Below are 25183 nucleotides of genomic sequence, written 5' to 3' on the forward strand. Positions count from 1 at the left end.
TTGCAATTTGGAGTTAAAACAAGCTACCACATCTAATAAAATGTGCATCCAGGAGACGGTTCTGGGTCTGACAGGAACTGTAGCTGCACTAAACACAGGGATGCACATAAACATCCAGACTAGCAAACTGTTGGTTTTTTTAAATAAGCCTGAGTTAATTCTTCCCCCGTCACCCCCCCAAAAATGAAGTCCCTGGTCCCTTACTGCTCTCTTCCAGGCTGCCCGTGATCTTGCTGCTTATTGTACAGGGTGTTGGATGGATAATTGGATTGCTCTATAAATGACCCACAAGGCCACTGCCTTTATGCACCTCCAGATACCTGCTGCACCAGCCTGGTTGAGGGGGATTTTTGCCATCCTGTGCAGGGAGGATCAGCAGGATGGTGCAAAGTGGCTAGATATGTATTGGAACTGAGGGCCAAAGGAGAGCTGCTTGGGTATGCTGTGTCATCGTTTCATGGACTGTTTCGTTTCCCAAGGGTTTATTCATTGCCTGCATCCTGAAACCAAAGCAGTTACCTGGGGCAGGCTAACTAACCAGGTGTATTATTTGCTTTTTCCAGGCAAATAAGCTAAGAACAAAAACTTTGCGGAACACTCTGAATCCCACCTGGAATGAGACCCTCACTTACTATGGCATCACAGACGAGGATATGGTTCGCAAGACGCTAAGGTAGGCGTACCCCTGGGGACATCTCGTGGAGATGCAGGCGGAGTGGGTCGTATGTCTCATTATTTGGAAAGAAAGCTTTCTTTGTATTCACTTGAGCTATGTGTGGGAAGGGAAAGAATGCATATTGCAGTGATGCGTTGAGAGGGGAAGCCAGTAAAATCCCCACTCCACTCCATACTCCTGCTGTCACCAATCTGCACTGGTGTGAATGGCCAGCCAAGGTGCAGAGCACCAGAAAATCAGGCCCATTGTATTTCAGCTAAATCTGAGCACCTTCAGTCAGCCACACAGCGCATTGCACCCAGGTGCCCACCAACTGAGAATAGATGTGACATTCTTTGAGATTACCGGGCGTCCAGCTTCAGAGGTCTAAAACTTTCACTGCTAGCAGCCGTGGCTGGGATGCTCAAAGGAGCTGAAGGGAGGTAAGTTCCCAGTTCTCACTGAAAATAATTGGAAGCTAGACATCTTATCTTCTTCAGACCTCTTTGAAAATGCCAGCCCATGTAGCTAGCAGTTCTTTTAGGCTATGCCAGGCCTGGGATGTGTTTATAATGGAATATCAATAATTAGGGTACAACACAGAACTCTCCCTTTGGCCTGTGTCAAGCAGTCACCTGTGCACGTGCTGTTCAGACGAAATCCTGATCGGACATTTATAGCTCCTTCTCTCCAGCGGATCGAGAGATAATTATTATTTCCCAAGGCCCCTCATTTGCACACTCCTCCTGCAGGGATCAATTGCAGCCCTTTGGTGACAGACATTTGATTTATAAACTGCCTGGATTTGAATAGCTGGTGAAGAGCCCTGTAGCATTTCATCATTATAAGCTTCGTAATTGATCAACTTGGGGTCTGAGCTGCAATTTTTTTAACCTTATAATTCCCAAAGTTGCTAAACATACCTTATTTATTTATTGCTTCTTGCTGAGTTGCTGATCTCTATTTGAAGATGAGTTTTGGAGGAGGAGGGCAGAAATGCATTTGTAAATTGCTGTAAAACTAAATGGAACTTGGTTTAACTTGGCAAAAATGAGGAATCTGATACCTTGCGAGCAAAGCAGCGTCCTGACTGGTCAAGGAGCACAGGGAGTGGTGGCAGTGTGTTCAGTAGGTGGTATTCCTTTTTCTGAACCTGGCATGGCACTGGCAGCGAGGAAATGCTGCCTTTGCGATGGGATGCAACACTGAAGTTCCTTTAGCCACTCAGAGATGTTTGCCGTAAAGTCTTGGCTAACTTCCAGTTTGGGATAACTCCCTGCTACCTAACTACATCCCCTCACTTCAACTGGCTCTGCTTAACTGGGCCCCACTCATTTAACCCTTGCTCTTGCTATTAGGGCCTGATCCAAAGGCAGTTGAAGTTAATGGAGAGACTTCTATTAACCTTTAGCTCTGGCCTTTTAAACTATTGCCGTGCTCAATCCCAGTGGTGGGTGTATTGACTCCTTATGTATGTGATCTGTAAATCTCTTCGTTCTAGCAAGCTCCTCCATGTAGAAGGAAATCAATGTAAGATATATTAAAATTAAAGAAGGATTTTGCATATCGCATCTAGGATTGACAGCTTTCTAGCTCCGTGGCTGAATTCTGAACATCTTTACTTAAAGTATATGCTGTAAATTTATTTTTGCGTGGAAGCAATGAAAACATATCACTGTAACAAAGTTATTTACTAGTAGGTGAATTTGGATTCTGAGCTTGCCTGTCATCCATAACTCACTTACTGATGAGAAATTTATCTCTCTAGATTATTAGTTCACATGGAAAATATTAGTCGTGCTGTGGGTTTCTCAGGCTGGAAAGCCTGTGTTTCGTTATTCTTTTTCCTCCATGCCTTTGAAGTTTTCAGCTAGTTCAAGTGTGAAAATTGGTTTATAGAAAGATGCCTGGCTGAGTTGTTTGTTGAAATGCACTGGGAAGAAAAAGTGTTTTGGATCCAGACTTCACCTTTCCATCAGCTCTCTTAATTGTTTCTTGCTGAGGAAATGCCATCTGGCCAGCCCCACTGGGGTAGCGTGATCATCTCTTGGGATCAGACAAGTGCAGTGTAGGAATGGAGCCTCCGTATTTGAAAGTTTTTAATCTCTTTGTTCTCCTCCTGGTGGAATTACAATTCCTAGCACATCCCTGATCTTGGGATCTGACACAGCTATCATCTTCCTCGTCAGCTGGTGATGTGTTCGTACAACCTCTAGCACAAGGGAGTCCTGGTCCGTGACAGGAGTTCCTACGCACTATGGCAACACAAATAATTATTAGTAATAATAACTGGCAGAGAGGATTATCTTCCTCTTTCCTCCACTCTCTGGCTTTCCTCAGCAGGGGTCGAGAGCCCCAACTTCCACGTGTGAGAACGGGCTTTGTTACAGCTTCCTGCTGCCTTAAGCTGTGTTCACCGTTCCAGGAGTCTGGAAGCAGGGATGCTATAAAGAATTTGAACCACAGAGGTGGGATGCTTAGGGGGGAAGACGTTAATAAAACGTGGGGAGTGGCACCGTCTCGATCTGATGGCAGGCCCGGTGGCTAGAGCATTGGAGTGGAGCACTGGAGACCTGGGTTCTGCCGCTGGCTCACAGTTGGACCTTGGGCAAGTCACTTTCCCTCTCTCAGTTCCCCCATCTGTAATGAAGATAATGATATTTACTAAAGTACTTTTGAGATCTGTAGATTACAAAGTGCTGTGTAAGAGCTATGTGTATATGTTGACGATTTTCCTACATCACATCTCAGCACGTAATTTGCTGCCCCAGGTGATACCAGATGCTCTATCACCCCCAGATCCTGCATTCAGCAGTAGCCGCCCTCTGATGCTTTGGAGCACAGTTAGAATCACCGGAGAGTACAGCTGGGTGTGCAAACCCCTCTGTGAATTCCTTCCCAATCCCTAAGGTGGTTAGCTGAAAACCTTAATCATGAGGCTCTGTTGCCCTGCTTGAACAGGTGCAACCTCACATGTTGTTGGTTATTAAATTATCCAGGGTTGGTGAGTCCAGATATAGGATCTAACTATATCTTCCAGCAGCAGTGAATTCCACAGGCTTCTGAGCATGCATTAAGCAATGGTCTCCAAACTGTGGGGCCTCGGCGGGTGTGGAGGAATGTCTGGGGGGCACGGTGGGGCCTGGGTCAGCCCCCATGGGGGGTGGGGAGGGTGCACCCTGGCCAGCCCTGTTCTGCCCCCTGCTCCGCTCCGGCCCTGGCAGCAGCTCCAGCCCCCGGCCCAGGGGGGCGCAGACACATTGCATTATTGGTAAGGGGGGGCATCCAAGGAAAAGTTTGGGTAGCACTGGCGTAAAGGGCTGATGAGGGCTATCTTGATACTTACAACTAAGGCTGCAATTCTGTCACGGAGGTTGCAGAAGTGGCCGGTGCAGCTGACCCCAGAGCTGCCTGAGCTGCGGCTGGCCCTGGAGGTCATCGGGAAAGCAGTCCCTGGGGGCCTTGGAGCAACAGGCTGCCGAGGGTAGTTAGCCCCCACCACTGGAGCAGGGGTCCCCAGAGCAGCAGAGCCCCAGGGTCAGAGATTTAGTCATCATGGGTGTTTATAATAAAAGTCATGGACAGGTCACAGACAAAAAATAAAAATTCATGGCCCCTGACCTGTCCATGGGTATTTTTAGTAAAAGTCATGACTAAATCTTAGCCTTACTTATAACCACACCAATGAAATGACAGAGAGAGACAAAAGGAAATGATATGAGGAAGCAGAGGAGTGTCAGTGACTGGTGAGATGAGATATCTGGACCCCATGTAACAGCCTGAGAGGAGCAGAGCTGGGGTCTTGTTCTGTCACCGTCTCGTTGCTTAGGAGATTCTGGACCACGTCTGGGTTGGAGTCCCAGTGTCTGGCTGATGAGATTCCAAAGGCGATCTTTGGTTTATTTTACCACCACTTTGGTGCCTGTTTAACAGGAATCAGTCTTGGGCAACACAGGCAGCGGAAAGATTTTTTGTTTTTCCTCTCTTTTCCTGGGCAAAGTTTGACATTACTCCCTCTACGTAACATCTCCGACTCTAGCCTATGGCGTAAAACTTCTAATGCTGCTTGATTGCACCCTGCTAACGTTATGTAATAACAACTACAGTCTTTGCTAGCTGACTGGGAGACCAGTAACACCTCTTAGATAGCAAACCAGACCCTGTGGGGATGTGGTCAAGCAGCTGAGACCCCTCTGAGTACCATCTGTGCTAGGAACCTAGATAGGAATCACACCCTGCAGTTGCATATGGAGAAGAGGAGTCTCATGTTCCCCAGCGCATCCATGCAACATAGCTCAGGATTTGGCCACAGAAATTTGAGCCTCCTGAGCCTGATTCTGATCCATGTATACTGGTACAAATTGGGAGTAACTCCGCAGAAGTCAGGGAGTGACACAGGTGTCAGTGAGAGGAGAATCAGTTGTCTTGTCCATGCATGTGCCAGAGAAGGATTGTGAACAGTAGTGGCAGCAAGCACATCCGCGTCCTAGCCATTGTCACTGAGTGTTTTGTAGGTGTTACAGGAGAGGTGAATTTTCAGGGTTTTAGGTGCTTTGTGGTGCACTTATGGCATTGCCCTCCACCAGGGCGAGGTTACGGCTTTATCTGTGCATCAGTTTGCTTTCTAGGGATAGCTCATGAACAGTTTGGATGCCCAGATGGAGGAAAGCAAAGCAGATTAATCCTGGCTTTTTGTCACTATGGTAAATGGGGACCCCCTAGAATTCAGGCAGATGGAATTTGAATGTGAAACACAGTTATTCTCCATTTGTGTTAATTAAGTTTCCCTTCCCCCTCACTGCTGCAGGCAGAGAATCTCTTGTAGCTTGAGTGTTGTCTCATTGTGCCAGGCCCCTTTCCTACTCCATAGGATGTGGGAGAAGATTGCTCCACTACTGATACTTAACTGACCTAATTAGATATCACATCCCACACTTTGCTGCACTACGGGAGCGGTCCCTTTCCTATACCAGGGAGAGGCAACTCCCCTGGGAGCTTGAGTGGTGAGTTTGAATTCCGGTAGTCGATTATGGAAATCTCATGCGTGCCATTAATGGGCAATTACACAGGGTACATTCACATTGAGGCTATGTAGCCATAACCTAGGCTGCTGGGTCAAAGAAAAGACCCAAGTTTTGGACAGGGTGTGAAATTCAACTGTGTGTGCGTGCGCCCCTGCCTCTTGATAAGATATCCAGAGATGGATATAGTTGCTAACTATGCTAAGATGATGGTAAAGCTTTCTGAAAAGCTGCAGTGGATCCTCTAGTTAAAAGCAACCCTTCAGCTAGGAATAACATCTGCTTGGCTGAAAGCACTCTATACAATTCGGAATCTTAAGCCACTTGCTTATGTGACATTCTGAGCCGCCTCCTTTTAGGAAAAGTTAACAGCCAAACTTCTGAAAGTTTGTTCTTCTCTTCCCCGTTAGGTATTAAGATCACATCTTTGCAGCTGCAACTTCCTCAATTAATTAGGTGATAATTAAGGATTGAAATTGTGTCTCTTCTTAGCTCCACACTTCCTAGGAGCACCTGGAATACAGTTCTCACTTCTTGGTGTTTGCAGATAACTGACTGAAAACCTTTCTGGGCTCCTGCATCATGAGGAACCATACAATACGCTCGGGGTAACGAATTGCCTACCGTCACTACTGTAAGGGTGTGCATTGAATGGTAACCTGGGCACACCATAATGGGGCCAAACTTCCCTCAACTTTCAGATTAGCTGCATGGCATGCCATCCCTCTCGTTTTGGAGGGAGTGGAGTGTGCTTGGAGCATGGGAATTGGGAATCATGGATACTAGTCCCAGCTCTCAGAGTAACAGCCGTGTTAGTCTGTATTCGCAAAAAGAAAAGGAGTACTTGTGGCACCTTAGAGACTAACCAATTTATTTGAGCATGAGCTTTCGTGAGCTACAGCTCACTTCATCGGATGCTCTGCCACTAGTGCAACATGGTGAGACCTTGGGCAAGTTCCTTGCACTTCTGTATCTGTAAAATGGGAGTAGGACTTCCCTATGCTAGTGCAGTGGTAGTGGAGAGACCCCCACATACGGGGCAGGGCTTCCTGAGTCCCCAGCACTGCTCCCAGGAGCATAGCTCATGCTGGGCTGTTTGGCTCAACACAGAGCCAGCAGGGAGAGTGCCCCACTGCTGAATCGCTTCTCTGGTGCTACAGAGTGTGACAAAGATTTTGGCTTTGGATGTTGTTGGTCCTGGAGAGCCTGGCTCCCTGCCAGAGGGTGATGGAAAATGGAGAGCAAGTGACCTTTATTCCACGTAGCCAGGCTGTCAGCAAACGGGGCCATTGCATTGGTGCCCAACCAAAGCTACCCAAAGGTTAGAAAATCTGCCTGCCTGTGGGGTGTGTCCAAATCGATTAATAGAGTTTAAGGTCAGACAGGACCATTAGATCACCTGACCTCTCCGTATAACACAGGATTTCACCCAGCTACCCCTGCACTTAGCACCCTAGCCTGCTTGTGGACACAGAGAGCAGGGACAGCCACTCTCCAAAGGGTGTTAGTGGACTTGTGCAAACCGATGCCCCGTGTTCCTGAAGGTCTAATGCCACTGCCCTTCTTGCCCTCAGATCTTCTAGGAAGCAGAGTTGCATCCTGACAGACTGGAGAGGAGGAAACGTTACCCATACAAGCCAAAGAGCTTGGCAGGGGAAGCTAGTGACAGCAGCTTCCAGCTGGGGGACAGCAGCTGCCAGCTGCAGCAAGCCCCATTCTGTAATTCTCTTTGATACTGGAGCACCACAGTACAGCAATTGGGGAAGCCGGGCGGGCGTTGGGTTACAGCTGGCATTGGGAGTATTGAGTCCCTTCCGCCAGGGAGCAGTTCTGCTTATTTTAACTGTGGTTACATCTGCACTTGGATTTGAGGGTGTAATTCCCAGCATGGGTAGATGTAGATGTAGCTGCACTAGGTCCCATGCAGCTAGCAGGCTAACAATACCGTAGCTGCGGTGACGCAAGTCGCAGGCCTGGCTAGCTGCCCCAAGTCCGTACCCGTCGGAGATGCTAGGCAAGTGCATGGGGCAGCCAGCCTGTCCCTCCCCTGGCTGCATGCTAGCTCAATGAGAGCTAAGCGCAGGTACATCTCTCTGCAAGCTGGAAATTTCACCCCCAGCTCCAAGTGAAGAGCAGCCTGTTATCTATTATGTAACCCCGCCCCCATCCTTTGCCCCTTTGGAGGTATTGTCTATCCTTCCACCTCCATTTACTGAGGGTGGAGTTGTATGCATAGGAATTACCAGGGGTCCTTTCCAGTGTCCCATCACCTTCAGTGACAAGCACCATATGCCACAAGGGGAAGACATAAGACGACCCGCGGGAAGTTCCTTCCCTTCCACATTAGTTAGAGGGTGACTTATATACCTGCAGCTGGGAGCGTGTGTAGAGGGTGACTTATATACCTGCAGCTGGGAGCGTGTGTGTGTGTATGTGAATCCACACAGCTGAATTCAGTGCAAATCTATCCCCACCCAAAGCTGATGTGACAGCCTGCGTTGAGAGACTACAAGCCCACTTGCCATCACCTGCATGCCTGGCATGAAAATGCTCCCAGCCAAGCAGCCATTTGGAAAGGAGCAGCTGGCTAAATGTTGCACGCCCTGAGTCACTGAGGTACCCATCCTACCATCATTATTCAAGGCTCAAAGTTTAGGAACCCTCGCCAGCATCCCCCTTCCTCCCCCCCTGCATGCACTTTAAGAGCTCTTTTCTGCATTGCTGCACCAGCAGTTGGGCTGATGGATTAGCATTTTATTGCATGGGATGGAAGGGGGAATTGCATTCTTGATATGTTACTATGGTGACTGGAGCCACAAAGATAACCTAAACCTCAGAATGAATGTACCATGGTTTAAACAGGCTTAGATTCTCCACAGTGTCTGCCTGAAGATTTTGTGAACAAAAACTGGGAAAGTTTGACTTGGGGCGCTTTGTTTGTTTTCCGGAAGAGGCTCAAGGAAGGAATTAAAGAATTGCAGTCCCTGAAATCAGCAGGGCAGCACTGCTCTGTACAGCCACAGCTCTTCACACCTGTAGTGAGCAGTCTTTTTGTCTGGCCTGAGGTTTGTTCTGGTGCCCCACTCTTTCCATCCCTCCTACCATGACACTAGTCTACAAGTCGTGCCAACATTAATTTATTCATTCATCTAGGGTCTGTTCACGAAAGCACTCATCATTCAAGACAAGCACGTGCTTAACTTTAAGCGTAGGTTTAAATCCCATTGAAGTCAATGGGATTTATGTACCTGCCTAAAGTTAAGCATGTGCTGACATGCCTTGCTGAATTAATTTAGCAAAATTTCACATGGAAACGTTCACCGTTTTTGGTGGCCAACACATTAACGTGGCAGAGTGAAGTTTTCCATCACAGTGATCCTGTTTATCACTTCCATGGGGGAGCCAAAAAAAAAAAAAAATTCAAGTAGCCCTCATTTTCCTTAAGAATATTTCCCAACTTGCTCATTCCTTTCCTATTGCCTTGTGAGTGGGGAATTCAGTCAATACAGTTTTTATTTAGTGAATTATCTTATTGTCAACCTGCAGATGAGATCAGACTTCTCACAGATTTGCTACAACATGGAAATTTTCCTTTTTCCCCTTCACAGCTTGAGTTTCCATGGAGGATGTAAAATAAGGTGAGTGGGTATAAGGTTGTGAAATATTGCACCTCTGCATGCAGCAAAGGTGTAAACTGCATCCTCAGGCCATATGCTTGAAAGATCATTTGCCTTTTCCGTGAAGAGGAAGGACAGCCGTGTGGTTAAGGCGCTGGATGGGGCCTCAGGAGAGCGGGATTCAATTTCGGGCCTTGCCATAGACTCCCTGCATGACTTTAGTTGTTACTTTTACCTCTCTGTGCCTCAGTATAACAGACATAAAGACACCTCCTTTGTCACGTCTACTTAGAAAGCACAGGCCAGAGACTGCCTCTTACTATGTGTTCGTACAGCACCTAGTGCAATGGGATCCCAATAGGGCCTCTAGGCACTGCTATCATACAAATAAATAACAGCAACTCAGCATGCAAAATAAGATGCTGCAGCTTACACACAACCACACCACATACAGGGTGTGCATGTGTGTGCAAATCTAATGTGAAAGTAGCACTTGCTGAATATTGCCTCTCTCCTGTTCTTTGTATGACCATAATCTAATGAAAAATGCCTGGCGTGCTGTGGGTAACCGTGCGCTTCAAAGCAGCAGGGACGGCAGATGTGCTCATGCTAATCAGCCCAGCTTCGTTGAAAGGCAGCTGTAACAAGTTGAAAACACCTGGGCGACGCCCCCTTGGTTTGAGAGGGGATCGCTTGCCAGATGCCTCTTTGGAGCTGAAATTCACCGCCTGGCAGGGAAATCGATGTTGGAGTCTCTTTAATGTAAAAAGAATGGACCCAATCAAAGCTGCCGCCAGTCCCCACCTCCCTGCCATTTGGGAAGCTGGGTGACTCAGCAGAGCAGGAATGGAACAGAAGCCAAAAATCTTCCTCCCCTCCCAAGCCAAGTCCTCCACGGGCTAGCGGACTCCACACTTGGCTTTAAAGGTTGATGGACTGGATCATGCCTTGGTCTAATGCAGCAGTGCAGGGGGTGAACATGCTTCCTTCATGGAGGCATTAATGCTGCCTGGATTGTCGCTCCAGCCCCTCAGGGGGAGAGCAGGGGCTGTTTGCCTCATGCTTTCCTTCCCACATGCTCCCACCTCATGAGTGATCAGAGTAGGGGCACCTCTGCAAAGGGCTGTACCAGATTACTCTCCCCCCCACTTCGCCCCCAATGCAGCAGAGACATTGTGTCTCCAGGGTGGCAGAGGAACATTGCCGCTTGCTGAAGGCTGGGCACCAGGAAAGTACAGGTCATTGTCAGCTCAGTGGGTCAAAATTCAGCAGCGCTTCAGGGGTGGCTCTGCTCTAACGAACTGAGTCACGGGAAGAGGCAACATTAAAAGAGAACAGCAATGCTTTGAGGATGTGCTTTGGCTTCATCCAGCTCCACAGGCCAGTGCAAGCCTCCACAAGAGAAATGAAATGAGGAAACAGCCTAGAAAATTCCCTTGGGAGGGAAGGTTTTATTAATGAATCAACCCCCTAAAATAACACTTCTACTTCATGGACTGCCTTAGCACTCAGGATTTTGAAGGGCCTGATCCAAAGCCTGTTCATTGAATTCAGTGGGCTTTGGATCAAGGCCAAAGTGCTTTGCTAACGGTTAACCCATCCACCAGCCTGGGATGATAGGGAAGTAAAATTCAGGCCTGTAACCAAAGGCACGGAGAGATTAGGTGACACTTTCAAGGCTATGCAGAAAGTCAGTTGCAGAGCAAGAATAGAACCTAAGGAGTCCAGTTATGTGCTCTAACCATTTGGACAGTGCCACAGACTGGTGCAGACAGTGTGCTGAAAGCTACCAGTCATGCAGTATCCAGCCCGGGCAGCTTTTTGCAAGACAGTGGGTTGTTTCATGACTTGCATGACTCTTGTAAACCAGGTGACCACCCCCGCTGTCCTGGTGATGCCTTGGGTTGATGGCCGCTCTGGGCTGGCTGGCTGCTTGCTGTTTTTAAAGTGCTTTTGAATAGTGTGTTCGGGCCGGGGCCTTGCTCCTGAGAACCTGGCACTAAATGGAATTGCTGCATCTGTAGCGATGTCACTGCAGAGAAACCTTCCTTAATCAGCCCTGTCCTCCCTCTCTCCTTCTGTCTCTTCCCAAAGGACAGTGACATTGGAGAGTGAGGAATGAGAGTGTCTCACTCACAGGGGGAATATCCCGTAATGAGCCAACTCTCGTCGCTTGCTCGTCAGTCTGATCACTTCCCATGGTCCAAGGGAGGGGGGTCAGACTTGGAGGGGGGTGTAAGCACCAGGCGGGATTATAACTCTTTTTAAAGAACAACGCATGGGGCTAACAGGAGAAACTCACCACTTGCAGATGGGTCCAGTCCAGCTGACAGACCCATCGCAAGTATAGTAGGACAGGGATGTTCTTCGGCAGCCCAGTGGTGCATGGAGTGTGTACTTACTCTCCTAGAGATAAGGACACAGACACTAGTATTAATGAATCAACCCTCCAAAATAAGACAGCCACTTCAGACTTCTCCTAACACCTGAGGCTGTGGCTTTTGAAAGGCCCGATTCAAAGCCCCTTCATTGAAGGCGTGGACACTGGTTCCTGTACCATTCGCAGTAGTGGAAGGTTTCCCCTCCCCTTGAATAGGGTCAGGGTCAAGCCCCAAACTATTATTTCTAATTTTTTTTTAATTATATGCGTATTACCTGAGGCTTCAGAGGTACTCACTTCAACAGGCACAATTATCCCTTGCCCTTACCCACCATTAAAAGTCAGCCCCCTCTGGGGTGTAATGCAGCAGCTTTTTACTGTTTTGAACAGAGTAAAGCAACACTACATGTCAGGAAGGACTACCAGTGAAGAATACTATACTCTGTTGAAGCAACAGCATAAATGTAGATAGGCAGACCAAATTGCCTAAATTAAATCTGATATGCAATAAAATAAATCCTATACCCAATACATATTAGAACTGGTCAGATATTGGGTAGTAAAATTAATCTTCTAAAAATATATTGAAGAAATAATTCATTATTAATTGAATGTAATATTCAGCCACCTATAGTGCTGGTCTACTATGCCTATAATCTTTGTTTAATAATAAATTTGACAAGCAGCATTACTCATCAAAAGCATAATTTTACAAATGGGAGCAGTTCATAAGAACATACATAAGAACGGTTATACTGGGTCAGACCAAAGGCCTATCTAGCCCAATATCCTGTCCGCTGACAGTGGACAATGCCAGCTGCCCCAGAGGTAATGAACAGAACAGGTAACCATCAAGTGATCCATCCCGTCACCCAGTCCCAGATTCTGGCAAACAGAGGCTAGTGGCACCATCCCTGCCCATCCTGGCTAATAGCCATTGATGGACCTATCCTCGATGAACTTATCTAATTTTTTTTTAATCTTTTTATAGTTTTGGCCTTCACAACATCCTCTGGCAAAGAGTTCCACAGGTTGACTGTGTGTTGTGTGAAGAAATACTTCCTTTTGTTTGTTTTAAACCTGCTGCCTATTCATTTCATTTGGTGACCCCCCCGCCCCAGTTCTTATATTATGAGAAGGAGTAAATAACACTTCCTTATTTACTTTCTCCACACCAGTCATGATTTTATAGACCTCTATCATATCCCACCTTAGTCATCTCTTTTCCAAGCTGAAAAGTTCCAGTTCTATTAATCTCGCCTCATATGGAAGCTGTTCCATACCCCCTAATCATTTTTGTTGCCCCTTTCTGAACCTTTTCCAATTCCAATATATCTTTTTTGAGATAGGGCGACCAGATCTGCAGGCAGTATTCGAGATGTGGATTTATGTAGAGGCAATATTTTCTGTTGTATTATCTATCCCTTTCCTAATGATTCCCAACATTCTGTTAGCTTTTTTGACTGCTGCTTCACGTTGAGTGACTGTTTTCAGAGCACTATCCACAATGACTCCAAGATCTCTTTCTTGAGTGGTAACAGCTAATTTGGACCCCATCATTTTATATGTATAGATGGGATTATGTTTTCCAAAATGCATTACTTTGCATTTATCAACAATGAATTTCACCTGCCATTTTATTGGCCAGTCGCCCAGTTTCGTGACATCCTTTTGTAACTCTGCGTAGTCTGCTTACAGTCACTTAACTATCTTGAGTACATCTAATAAATAACATACATTTTTAATGTTTTATTTGTTACTGGAGCACCCAGGAACCTTTGCTATGGCCCCTGACCCCACTGCTATTGTTAGGTGCTGTACATTACAATTGGTATTTATTAGGAGTATTACAGTAGTGCCCAGGAGCCCCAGTCATGGTCCAGGACTCCACTGTGCCAGGTGCTGTACAAATATCAGACAAAAATCAGACCCTGGCCCAAAGAACTTACAATCTAAATATAAGACGAGAAACAACAGATACAGATGGAGAGGGGGGGAGAAAGAGGGTATGTTTCTGGAGTATCTTTCACTTGAGGTTCCCAAAATACTTTACTGACTTTAATGAGGATATCCCTAAGCCTTGGTTAGTGGAGCTCTTGGTAGTGGCCCATGGAGTCACAACAACACCTTGCTGTTATATCACAACAGATCCCAAAGTGCTTCACAAGGCAAGTCCATATCATTGTCCCCAGTGTACTGGCTGGTCACCTGACACTGGCTCCTCCTCCTTGTTTCTGGCTGGCAGATGTCCTTAAAGGACAGCTAGGCATAACCTGAACACCTACTTCTCCATTTAAGCACCTGCTGAAATTGCCACAGAGACACAGAGGGACTGCAGCTAGGAAGGGATGTGTCCATGAGAGGCACTATCTATAAGATGTGCATCACACTATGAATTAGTTTGAGAACCCCCATGGGAACGCACTAAGTGCCCAAGCCTCTCCCCTCCTTCCCAAGCTTACGTAGGTTGTTACATCTATTATACAGTTGTGCGTTCTGATTTAGAGGTGGTGATGAGCCCGGGATCACATAGTAAGTCAGCGGTAGTCAGAAATAGAACCCAAAAGTCCTGATTCAGTGGGAGGGAGAATAAAGTTTAATGAGCAATGATTGTTCACTTGCTTCTTCGTTTTCTCCGGAGATACTTCTTACCGTTACTAAACCGAGGAGCCAAAGACAGGAACAAGTCCCTATTAAAAGCCATCAAACCAAACGGGAGACTCGATGGAATATGATTAGGGTTAGGGGGCTGGAATTTTTTTTAAAGGACTCATAATGGCCAAGTCAAACTTTCTGACAGATGCTCTGCTACTGCGGTTTGTCATGGATCAGATTTTATAACCCACAGTATACAAAAATCCATTGCATTGATTTCTTGTAATAAAATTCAGACAAGTGTAATTGAATTACATCTGTTACCAAAGGGAAGGGCTAGGTGGGGAGCTGCAAACAGATGTGACACTCCCGCTGCAATGAAATACAAGACTCATACACTTCTAGCATAGCATGTTTAAAAAGCCCTGATAGGCAGAGAAGATGACAGCACACTTAACATCCACATCCCAACCTGCAAATAACTCGGGTGCACCGAGCAGGTCAAAGGGATTGTGGTTGCTGATGTGAATTAAAGAAAGATCCTGTTTCTACTGGCATTGGAGCTTTCTTGTAAACGTTAACATGTCTCCTGTGAAACCGTTAGCCTCTGTTCAAAGGCACAAACACTCCTGATACTCCTTGATAGATGGCTGTATCCAAACGAGAATGTCGACGGGACCTCATCCTGTTACATCTGTGTCCATTTCCATTGCAGCCTCTGCTATCTTATTAACCCAGTTCTTACTGATGGGCTAATAACTGCATCCTTGGAGGGAATTGACTTTGCAGCACTTACGATGAATAGCTTTAATTCTCTTGGAACCCAGAGGGAATTCCCCACCCTGCCTCTGTTTTTTTACAAAAGCGTAGTTTTTTCTAGCTGTCAGCCAACAGGATCCCTTCTGCGTGGGTGAAGAGCGTACCTGGTCGGTAGCAATGTGATATGGCTTGCTTGTGGGCGGGTTGACTCTCTCCACCCCTGTTTGCTGTCTTTGTCCATCCTGATGAGTTGCTCAGAGTGAGAATTCAGCTTTAGTGGGACTTGAGTTTGAATAGTTTTAATGGTTTGGCATCATTCAACATTCGCAATACAAGGAAAGAGGACTTTCTGTCTGTCCAATGCAGATTCAAGTGCTGCCCCCTGGTGCTCGATGCTAACTCATGTCCAGTGCTCCGATAATGGAGTAACTAATGAACAGGTGGTTGGTCCAACTTTTCCCCTTTACTGGTTAATGGAGCGACTGGTTTTGACTTGGTTAATGGTAAATCTCTTAAGACACTGTCCTCTTAATTTAAATAAATAGGTTACGTATTTTCAGCCTCTTGGGGATTGGTTGAAGGTTCCTAAACTCAAAAACTTAACACATAGAATTTCTGTTTTCTAAAGGGTTTTTTGCCTCACACTGTGACTGTCAGAGCCTGGATTTGCCAACCTTCCTCAAAGTAAAGAGTTGGCTGCATTTTACTGGTGGATAAGGTGTTAACTGTCCTTGGGCATTTGAGAAAGGGACAGGCTGAGGACTGGATGGGGTTCTTGATTGGTCAGGGATAATTGGGTTTTGGCACTGAACGTGATGGCTGGATGGGCAGTGAATTTAAACAGGATTATGATTTGTTATATGCTTGCACTGTGCTTAGTGTTGGGAGCCTCCTGCCTCTGTCACAATGGTAGCTTCTATTATCTAACATATACTTGTACTAAGAAAGCTGAAAGCACTCTCATCTGTTAAATGCTTCCTTCCCTGCACTTCTAGTTCCCTTTCCCATCCTGTCATACACATAGTAAGGGACAGTCTCTGCCCTGGCCTGTGCTTGCTAAGTAGACAGGACAAAGGAGGTGTCATTATGCCTGTTATACTAAGGCACAGAGAGGTAAAGTAACTCAACTGCAGTCATGCAGGGAGTCTGGCAGAGCCCAAAATTGGTGTGTGTTAACATTGTGCAGCTTAAAAGGTGTTCCAACACAGCATCCTTTCACAGCGTTGGCAGGCCCTGATGCTGTATAGGGGACACAATTGTATACAACCTAGGACCAGTTGTGGCACCCTGCCAGTAGCCCTTGCTCCCATCCTCTTGCCCAGTGTCTGTGGTGGACACACAATAACAGAACGAAGCATCCCGTGTTCAGCCTGAGACCCTTCCTTCCCTCCAATGGATCCGAAACCCTTTGTTTAAAGCCGCTTTTGCTGAGAGCGCACAGCCTTGAGCTGTTTCTTTCCTACCCATGTTCCTTCTTATGTGTGCTTTGCCCTCTCCCTGCTCCTTGCCATTTTATCTCTGCACTCGCTCTCTTGCAAGGCTGCCTCTGTCATGCACTTCTGCAGGCTGCGGGCTCAACAGGGGGCTAAGACCATTGTAAAGCCTACTTCAGACCATGTGCCATCAGCCCAAGACATCCTGATATAAGCAAGCATGCACAGCCTTTGTTGGGAGCATTCAGCCCTCACAGCGTGAAGCATGGACCCTTGGCCTTAAGTTGATTCAAGTAAACATCCATCAGTTTTGAAAGCATCACAGTTTAAGATGCAGCAAGGGAACATGATGCTCCACATGCAGTGAGCATTTATCGTTCCACTGGTTTCTCTCCTGAAGCTCAGAGTGGTCTCTGCAAAGTAATGAAGACATGACTCATTAACTGCCCGTGCGGAAAAGGCATTTATAGATTTAGCATGGAGATGAAAATTCTCTGAGCACCACTGAAACTCTGTAAGCAAATTATTGCCATTATGTGCAATCAGCCAGCACCTCTGTTTGTTTGCTGTTAAGAGAGCTGTGTAGCTGGAGATACCTAATTGGTGGAGGATCATCAGCAGGGTTGGAACATATTTGGGATGTGGTTGGCCATGTCCAACATTAAACTCACTCTGAACTCCAGACCCCGAGAGGAAACCCTCAGCTTGCTCCCCACAGAATTCTTAGAATACAAGAAGGTGGATTCATGGCTCAGCAGAAGGAAAAACTTAATCACGGTCAGTAAGGGCTTTTCCTGAAGGTCTGGTACAAAAGAGCAAAACCATAAGCAGAAAGAAAACTGATAGACTCCTCAGCTTGTGTGTAAGCTGGTCCTATGGGCCTGGCTGTGAAAGCCTGGTGTCCCAAAGACATTCCCCCTACCTTGTTTCTCTGGCAGCCCATGCCCTCTAAGGTGTGAGAGCCTGAGGCAGTGTGTATCATTGCTCCTGTCCTGGTGTCCTCCTGGACAGCACCCTTGGCACCTCTCCGCCTGCTTTACCTCTGTTTCGTGACTTGTTACAACTCCCACTTGCAAAGCAGTTTAACTGCACTGTGATAATATTGGGGGCAAATCCTGTCCCCCTGCCCCAGGTTTGGAAAGCACTGATCACTGGGTGTTAAGCAGGGAGGCCTGTTGCTTCAGCGCCTGCAGTTTGAAATGAGCCATTTGTTAGTTAACTGGCTGGAGCCCTCTTAGGAGTTTATAGCTGGAAAGACGTGCAGTCTGCAGACTCCTTGTATTAGCTGGATGAAAAGGAATTAATTTAAGGCAGTCTGCAGTCTCTGTTCAGCCGGGGTAACTTCATTAACGGCAGTGGGTTTACTCTGGATTCACACTGGTATAAGCGAGGTAGCCTGGGTGGTGAGGGTCTCTCCAAAGCAAGACATTAGGAGCTGCACTTGTGCAGACTTCATTAAAGTTTAATAAAATTCGATCTATTGCTGAATGAAATCATAGTTCTCCTGCCCCTGGCGTTTGAAGGCAATTTAATAAGAGCCCTCTCTGGCAGCATGATCAGGCAGGAGAGGAAGCAGCCAGCCTGGCTCTTGGCTCAGAATAATTTTATTTTAGTCACAAATGACTTGGGTATTCCAATAGAGGAAAGGTAACAAGGCGACCAGCCCGGAGTTGCATGACTGCTGCTCGCTGTGCCAGGCTGCAGGCTGCTGGAGTCAGTTTGCTCTTAAGATATCTTGGGGGGGCTGCCTCAGCTCATAGTGAGTCTTATCAAGTGCGCTGTGTGTGTCAGGTGATTTGTCCCACTGACCACCCTGGTAGGTGTCCATTGCCAAGTGCATTTTAGTGCTTTCCTGCTGCCTTGTCCGTTTTTCTTAATTAGAGCTCTTTTAATGAAGCCGCTTCTGCAAAGGTATTGTCGTTACTCAGTAAACTGCACTGTTGTCTGAGAAATCTCTCTCCACAGCTGAGGATTCTAGTGTCAGGAGCAGCTTAAACCTCTAACCAGCTAGGTACTAGTGTTTGGTGTCACCTGGTAATAGCTGGGAAAGAAAGACCTTGCAGGCACTCGGGGCTCCCAAGTTGTGGTTTTTTTAGGGTTACCTTGTAGAAGATGTTGGGGTAGTGGAGAAGCATCCTGTGGGTAGAAGTGGAGACTGGGAAGGATGGTTTCTAGATTCTTTTATTATTTAGTGTTTGCATTGTGGTCACACTCAGGGCCCCCATCCTGGCCTGGGGCCCTGTTGAACTAGGCACTGTATGAACACACGCAAAGAGATCATCCCAGCTCAGCTCAGATACTGACTCGCTGTGTGACCTTGGGCAAGTCACTCAAAGATCCCAGGAGGAGGAGGTCCAGAGTTGTCATGATTAGTGGTGGTAACAATTCTGGAAGGGATATTAAACCTCATGCTTCAGGGGCTTAAGCCAATCTAGAACTATCAGAGACCAGGAAGAGACCTAATGGTGAGGGGGTAGATTATCCTACATCTATTATTGTGGGAGTCTTCCACTAGGGATGTAAATATCGTTTAAAAAGTTAACTGTTTAAACCATTAAAATTATATTGTTTAATTGGTTAACTGATTAAAGGGCGAGGGGCTGGGGTTGCTCCGGCCGGCCTGGGGCTGGGGTTGCGCCGGCTGCCTGGCCCAGAGCTCCGGCTGGTGGGTCGGCCCAGGGCTGGGGTTAACGGTTAGGGTGGGTTAACCAGTAAGACTCATGCTTACCGGTTAACCATTTAACTGTTTAATATTTTACATCCCTATCTTCCACCTCTCTCTGAAGCATCTGGTGCTGGCCTCTGTCAGAGACAGGGCACTGGACTAGATGGACCTGGGTTCTAATCCAGTCTGGCCATTCCTATGTTCTCTGTGGCTACATTGCCCATCTGTAATAAGCAGGCACTGAGTTATGGTTATCAACATATGTTGACCTGAGAGGTCGTTATTGACTGAGGCTTGGTCAATATTTTCTTCAAAGGGTGAGAAACACTAATGTTCACTGAATCCTGAAGTCAGAGGATGGATTGTGACCTGCATTCTGCATGCCTGCAGCAGGAGTGTCTGAAAATCTCTCCAGTACAGCCATGAATTTCAGAGGCGTAACAGGGGGTTTTAATTTAGAAAAAAAAACATAAAGAAGCGTTAGTGGAACTTCTGAATCAACATTGTCAAAGGCAGGTCAGGGCCAAGGACCAGAGGGAGCATTACCTCTTATGAACCAATTAGGAAGTTGAGATTTACGTAGACTATTTAGCTCGTCGGAGGTAAATACTAATGTTCACATAGATTCATGCGGTGGTGTTGTAACCGTGTTGGTCCCAGGATATGAGAGAGACAAGGTGGGTGAGGTAATATCTTTTATTGGACCAGCTTCTGCTGGTGAGAGACAAGGTTTTGAACCACACACAGCTCTTCTTCAGGTCTGGGTAAGCTTGAAAGTTTGCCTCTCTCGTCAACAGAAGTTGGTCCAATAAAAGATATCACCTCACCCACCTTGTCTCTCTGGTTTTCACATAAACAGTCCTACTCTGAATCTCTCCTGAGAAGATCTGAGGTTGGAAATAGCTACATCTCCTCCTTTTGGTAGTGGCTGCTTGTGGATTTCTAGCACCGAAACTAGCTTGGCTCAGTTGTGTATTGAGTGTGGGTGTTATGTGTCTTTCCTCATCCAAGCAATCTTTGATGCCTTGCGATTCAAGTGAATTGGCCTCGATGTCATTACCAGACAGGGCTGGCTAGGGAAGGGGGTTTCACTGGATTCTGTGGAGATGAAAGGCTTTTGGAAATGGTGCTAATGCAGCTCGATTGAGGTGGAAGGAGCTCTGCATTGATCTCCAGCATCCTCTGACAGCCACAGGCGCCATAAAATAGAAAGGAGTCCGGCGATTACACCGCTAGAATTGCCTATAAAATATTCCACCCATCCCTGCTTGGGGATGGCTGGGTGGGAGCATCCCAGTTGGATGCACCTTTCCCTCCCCTTCGCCTTACCCAATCCACAGCTGTGATTAAAGTTAAGGAGAGTCGCCTACATAAACCCCTGTGCTTTTCATAACCAGGGGCTGGGCTCAGCACGTGAGCATTATGGGGGACAGCAGGGTGTGGGGTTGGATTTCTCTCCCCCTGGTGGAGTTTATCCCCTGTTCTGCATGTGTGTTCACACACAAGCCATTAGGGACTGACTTATAATGTTGCCTCCTGCGAGTCCTGAATGCATCAGTTGGGATGTATTGGGGAGGATGCCCCAGATCTTACCAACCCCCAGGTGTCAGTAGGGTGCAAAGTATCCAGGCTGGGATTTTCAGAGAGGCCTAAAGGAGCAAGGTACCCAAAGGCATGAGATTTGCATGCCCTAGCTGCCCTCTTCCCACTCCACACTGGCCCATGCTGGGTTCAGCTGTGGTGCAGCTGAGCCCTGTGTGGGTGTATCTGGAGGATTGGGGGAGGTGATTCGCAGGCCACCGCAGAGAATGCTCCGACAATTCCAGCTGGTGACAGATGGCCCAGCTGGGCTGTACCAGGGAACACTCCTGTGCTGACGGCAAGAGGCTTAGGAAACCCAAATGGCTCTCTTCTGTCTTTCATATCTCTGGGTCCATGGTGGGAAGATAAACCCCTAGCTGGGAGGCTGCTGCGTTTGGGAGCTTAGCGCTAGCCTCTGGAGTGAGGACCAGCCTCACATGGATAGTAGTAACTGGTAAAAGGTTAGCATTTGTACAGGGCTTTGCAGCTCCAAAGCACTCTGCAAACAGAAACTCATTACTGAAGTCTGCCACATTAATTCTTCAGAGGATGAAATAAGCAAACAAATAAGCCCACAGCAAGATTAGATATGTAACAAATCCTGGCTTTCGTCTCAGGTATCGCTCCTCTGCACACCCTGACCACTCAGAATCAGAGGGCAGATTCTAGCGGGGCTAGAACGCAGATCCAGAATTACAGTCCCCATCACTTGAGCGCAAGGAGATTCCCCGCTAGCAGTACAGGGCCTGTGACAGACAACTGAGCAATTCTGTTTCCATCCAGTAGAGGGGGGTGATGCCCATACATGCTAGGCCAGTGGTTCTCAATCTGTGGGTTGGGACCCCAAAGTGGGTCAACCCAGAGCTGCCGTTACACTTGCTGGGGCCTGGGGCTGAAGCCAAAAGTCTGAGCCCCACTGCCCAGGGCTGAGGGCTTCAAGCTTTGGCTTCCTGGTCCCCCCCCCCCCCCCCCGCCAGGCTTGGGCTTTGGCCCCTTGCCCAGGGCGGAGGGGCTTGGTCTTCAGTCCCCCTTCCCAGAGTCGTGTAGTAATTTTTGTTGTCAGAAGGGGGTTGTGGTGCAATAAAGTTTGAGAGACCCTGCGCTAGGCAGTTCAGACTCTTATTCTTTATAGGCACTTCTGGCTGCGCTTTCTGTTTTTACTCAGCAGCTGAGGAAAGTGACTTTTGCAAGAGGTCAGCTATAATAATTGCTTAAAGAAAGTACATGGTAATTAAGTTACTCTGTTAATTTGCTGCCGGGCAAAGCATGAGAGAGGTCTGGGAAGCTTACTGGGTTCCTGCTTAATGGCAGAAGCAGCCAATTACCACAGGAAGAAGGGGAGGGTTAAAAGAAGGACCATAGAATCCCGTGGCCCATTAAAGTAGCCACAGACTGCCTGCATAGCCCCTAGTTAGATGTGACTTTTCATCTTGCAATGGAAATGACTCCTCCGGCTGTTGTAGGGGGAATAACATCATGGCAGGCTGCGATTCTGTACTGCATCAAGGAGGGCTGATTCTGTTCTAGCTGCCTGCTGTCCCAGAAAGGAGCAAAGAGGGACTGAGACATGCACCTTGGTGGCTTACATTGTCTCTATGTACATGTCTAGGCTCAAGGGAAGGACGGTCCAGTGGTTAGGGAACAGGCCTAGGACTTGGGAGAGCTGGGTTCAATTCCCTGCTCTGCCACACGCTTCCTGTGTGGCCTTGGGCAAGTCACTTACCCTGTTTGTGCCTTGGTTCCCATCTGTACAATGGGAGTAAGAGCCCTGCCTCACTGGGCATTGAGCGGATAAATCCATTAAACATTGAGAGGTGTCTGGATGTCGGGGACAGATAAGTACCTTAGATGAAAGCAGCAGGGGAAGAGAAGGTGCAAGGAGCCACATGCAGGCAAAGCTGACCAGAATGTCAGAGATTGAGCAATCCCAATGCAGAGCAGGAGTGGGAAGATAGAGGCTGGTGAGCTAGCCTGGCATGAGTCAGAGCAGGAGGGCTTGGGACGTGGCTTCCTCCTCACCTGCTAGCACCCAGAGGCATGTTCTAGGACAGCATCCTTGTAGGTGCTGTTTCTGCACATGCAGCCCTTGGAGATGAGCCGTCCCCTGGACCCATTCTCACGCCAGAAGTTCCCCATCTCCTCTCTCCCCAACCCCTAGCCCGGCGAGTTGCAATGTTTTGTAGCTGCATCCGCACTTGTGGCTGCTTTGCTTTAAGTCCATCTCTTCTAAAAGGGTTCTCCTTCCCTGGGAGCGAAGCGGCCCTTGTTAATGTGGGGACTTTCTTCAGGGTTCCCTTGGGGTCCTTTCCTTGGCTTTAACCTCAAAAAATTCTATCCAAATTCAAGTTTATTCTAATAGGAAACAATAGAGGGGGTGAGGTGGGGGGAATCTGTCCCCTGCTGGATTTGTGCTGGATTCTGCTAGTAATGTGCTCCCCAGCACGGAATAGAGAATAGACTCCAGTATGATAAACCAATCTCTGGTGATTTCATTAGCTGCTAATACAGGCTCTGGAATTGTTAGCATACACATTTATTAGCACTCTTGCTGCCTTGATCGTTTAGACTGGTCACATTTTTTTTAATTGTTCTTCCCTGTACAAAAAAAAATTTATCCTGCATGCATGGAAGCACTCGTCGTAACATTTAAATTATTCCAATTATGTTGGTTTTGGCCCCAGTTCCTCATGGAAAAGAACACTGAGCCACTGTAATTAAAATAAATGTGACAACCTTATCGCATCAACTATCTCCGCGACTTGGAAACGCGGGAGTTTGTTCTCATCTTGATGCACTGGGAGGGCTCTCATCCCTCTTCGCCTACACACAGCGTGAGAGCGTGCTCTGAAACCGGAGGGAGAGGAGCAGCAAGGTCCACGTGCATTGGCAGCCCAGGTGGGATGCCTTGGGTAGAGCGAGAAACCCAGCCGCGTTGTCAGGATTTTGTGCATGCGCTTTGTAGACAGTCTGCATGGACTGCAAGGCAGCCAAGCTATGGGGATGAAAGCCCGGTGTTAATGGCAGGTGTCTTGGAACCAAAGTGGGTTGGAAACATTGTTAAAGCAAACAGGTGCCTGAAGCACTCACCTCCAAAGGAAAGGGCCGACACCCAGAGCCACGTGACCTGGCCACGTGACCCAGAGGGGAGTGTACAGCTAATGGGTTTACTGGATTTCAAACTAGGGGGCTGGGACCAAATTGGTGTGTGGGCAGTGAGCAACAGAGTGTGCGTGTTGCTGAGTGTCTGCTGCTTGATGATCTACACTTAAAAGTTGCATTGCATAGCCACATCAGTCAGGGATGTGGAAAAACCTGACTGACACGGCTATGCTGGCAAATCCCGCAGTGTAGACACAGCTGTGTTGGCTGGAGAGGGCTTCTGTCCACATGGTGATACTCCTACACTGAGAGACAAAATCCTGTTGTCATAGGCTGTCTCTCTGTTGAGGGACCATGCCTGTGTGGATCCTTGGAGAGTGAGAGAGAGGAACAAGGCAGAAAGGCACCTGGCCTGAGACTCCGGCACAAGGGAGCTGTCTGCAGGCAGGTCTGTTCCCAGTACCATTCCAGGAAACAGGAGCTTGTGTCAGCAGAGAATGTTCACGAATCTCACAGAGGAGATGCCCTGCCCCTGCTTCACTGATTCCTCATCCAAACAGCAGTTGCCTCCCCAGACCCTGAATTTCAGCCAGAGGCAGCGCTTCCGAGAGGCAGCGAAAGGTGCCTGGCAGGTGTTGCAGCTCCACTGCCTGGGTGCCTGAAGCATTGCACACACAACACCGCAACTTCTGCACCCCAGTGGTCCAACGTTCCAGCCTAGCGCCAGCCACAGGAACCCTGAGCCTCATCCCCCTGTGCCAGTGACTCACGCAGACCTTGGGCAGGTCACGGAGGGTCCGATCCAAAGCCCGCTGAAGCCAATTTTTCTGTTCACTTCAAAGGCGGCTGCATTGGGTCCTTGTCTCCTGACTTTCAAACCTGCAGCTGCCACTGATTTGCTGGGACTTGTGGATGCTCAGCATCTCTGACAGTGGGTCATTAACCTTGGCCTTTCGAAGTCTGCTGCTGTACAATGGGGGATCAGGCTCTGAGGCTGGCAGGCTAGGTAGTGGCTCATTGCCAAGGTCCCCAGGCCTCAATTGAACGCTGACAGTTACAGAGCTGGAATCAGTCTGGCTCAGCTGTGTGCTGGTGGTGTTAAAATAGGTATTAGAACTATAAGAATGTGTTTAGCGTTTAGACTTCATTGAATGCTTGTGAGTTGCTGCCACCTATATCCCATATTGTAAGGCATAAGGGATATTTGAGCATCTGCATTGTAAGCCACCAGACAGGAGAGACACATTAACTCCTGTGAAATGCTGGTCCCCAACCAAAGGTGTTGTGTCCTGCCTGACAAGGAAGGCCTATCAATGCCAGACAGGCTAGACTGGAACATTGAAAAGGACAAAACACTTTGTTGTTACTCCCCCCCTCC

At 47.7% G+C, this 25183-nt stretch overlaps 1 protein-coding gene across 2 annotated transcripts in view; it reads left to right on the forward strand.

Moving 5' to 3' along the window:
* DOC2B (double C2 domain beta) overlaps nt 1-25183 on the forward strand; it is a 129764-nt gene that overhangs the window by 71386 nt on the left and 33195 nt on the right. For both annotated transcript variants that reach the window (XM_073316013.1, XM_073316014.1), the window contains one exon: nt 564-673. In XM_073316013.1, coding sequence (XP_073172114.1) covers nt 564-673 — 110 coding nt within the window. The remainder of the gene's footprint in view (nt 1-563; nt 674-25183) is intronic.

The sequence above is a fragment of the Lepidochelys kempii genome, chromosome 17 (assembly GCF_965140285.1).
Source record: "Lepidochelys kempii isolate rLepKem1 chromosome 17, rLepKem1.hap1, whole genome shotgun sequence".
NCBI lineage: Eukaryota > Metazoa > Chordata > Testudines > Cheloniidae > Lepidochelys > Lepidochelys kempii.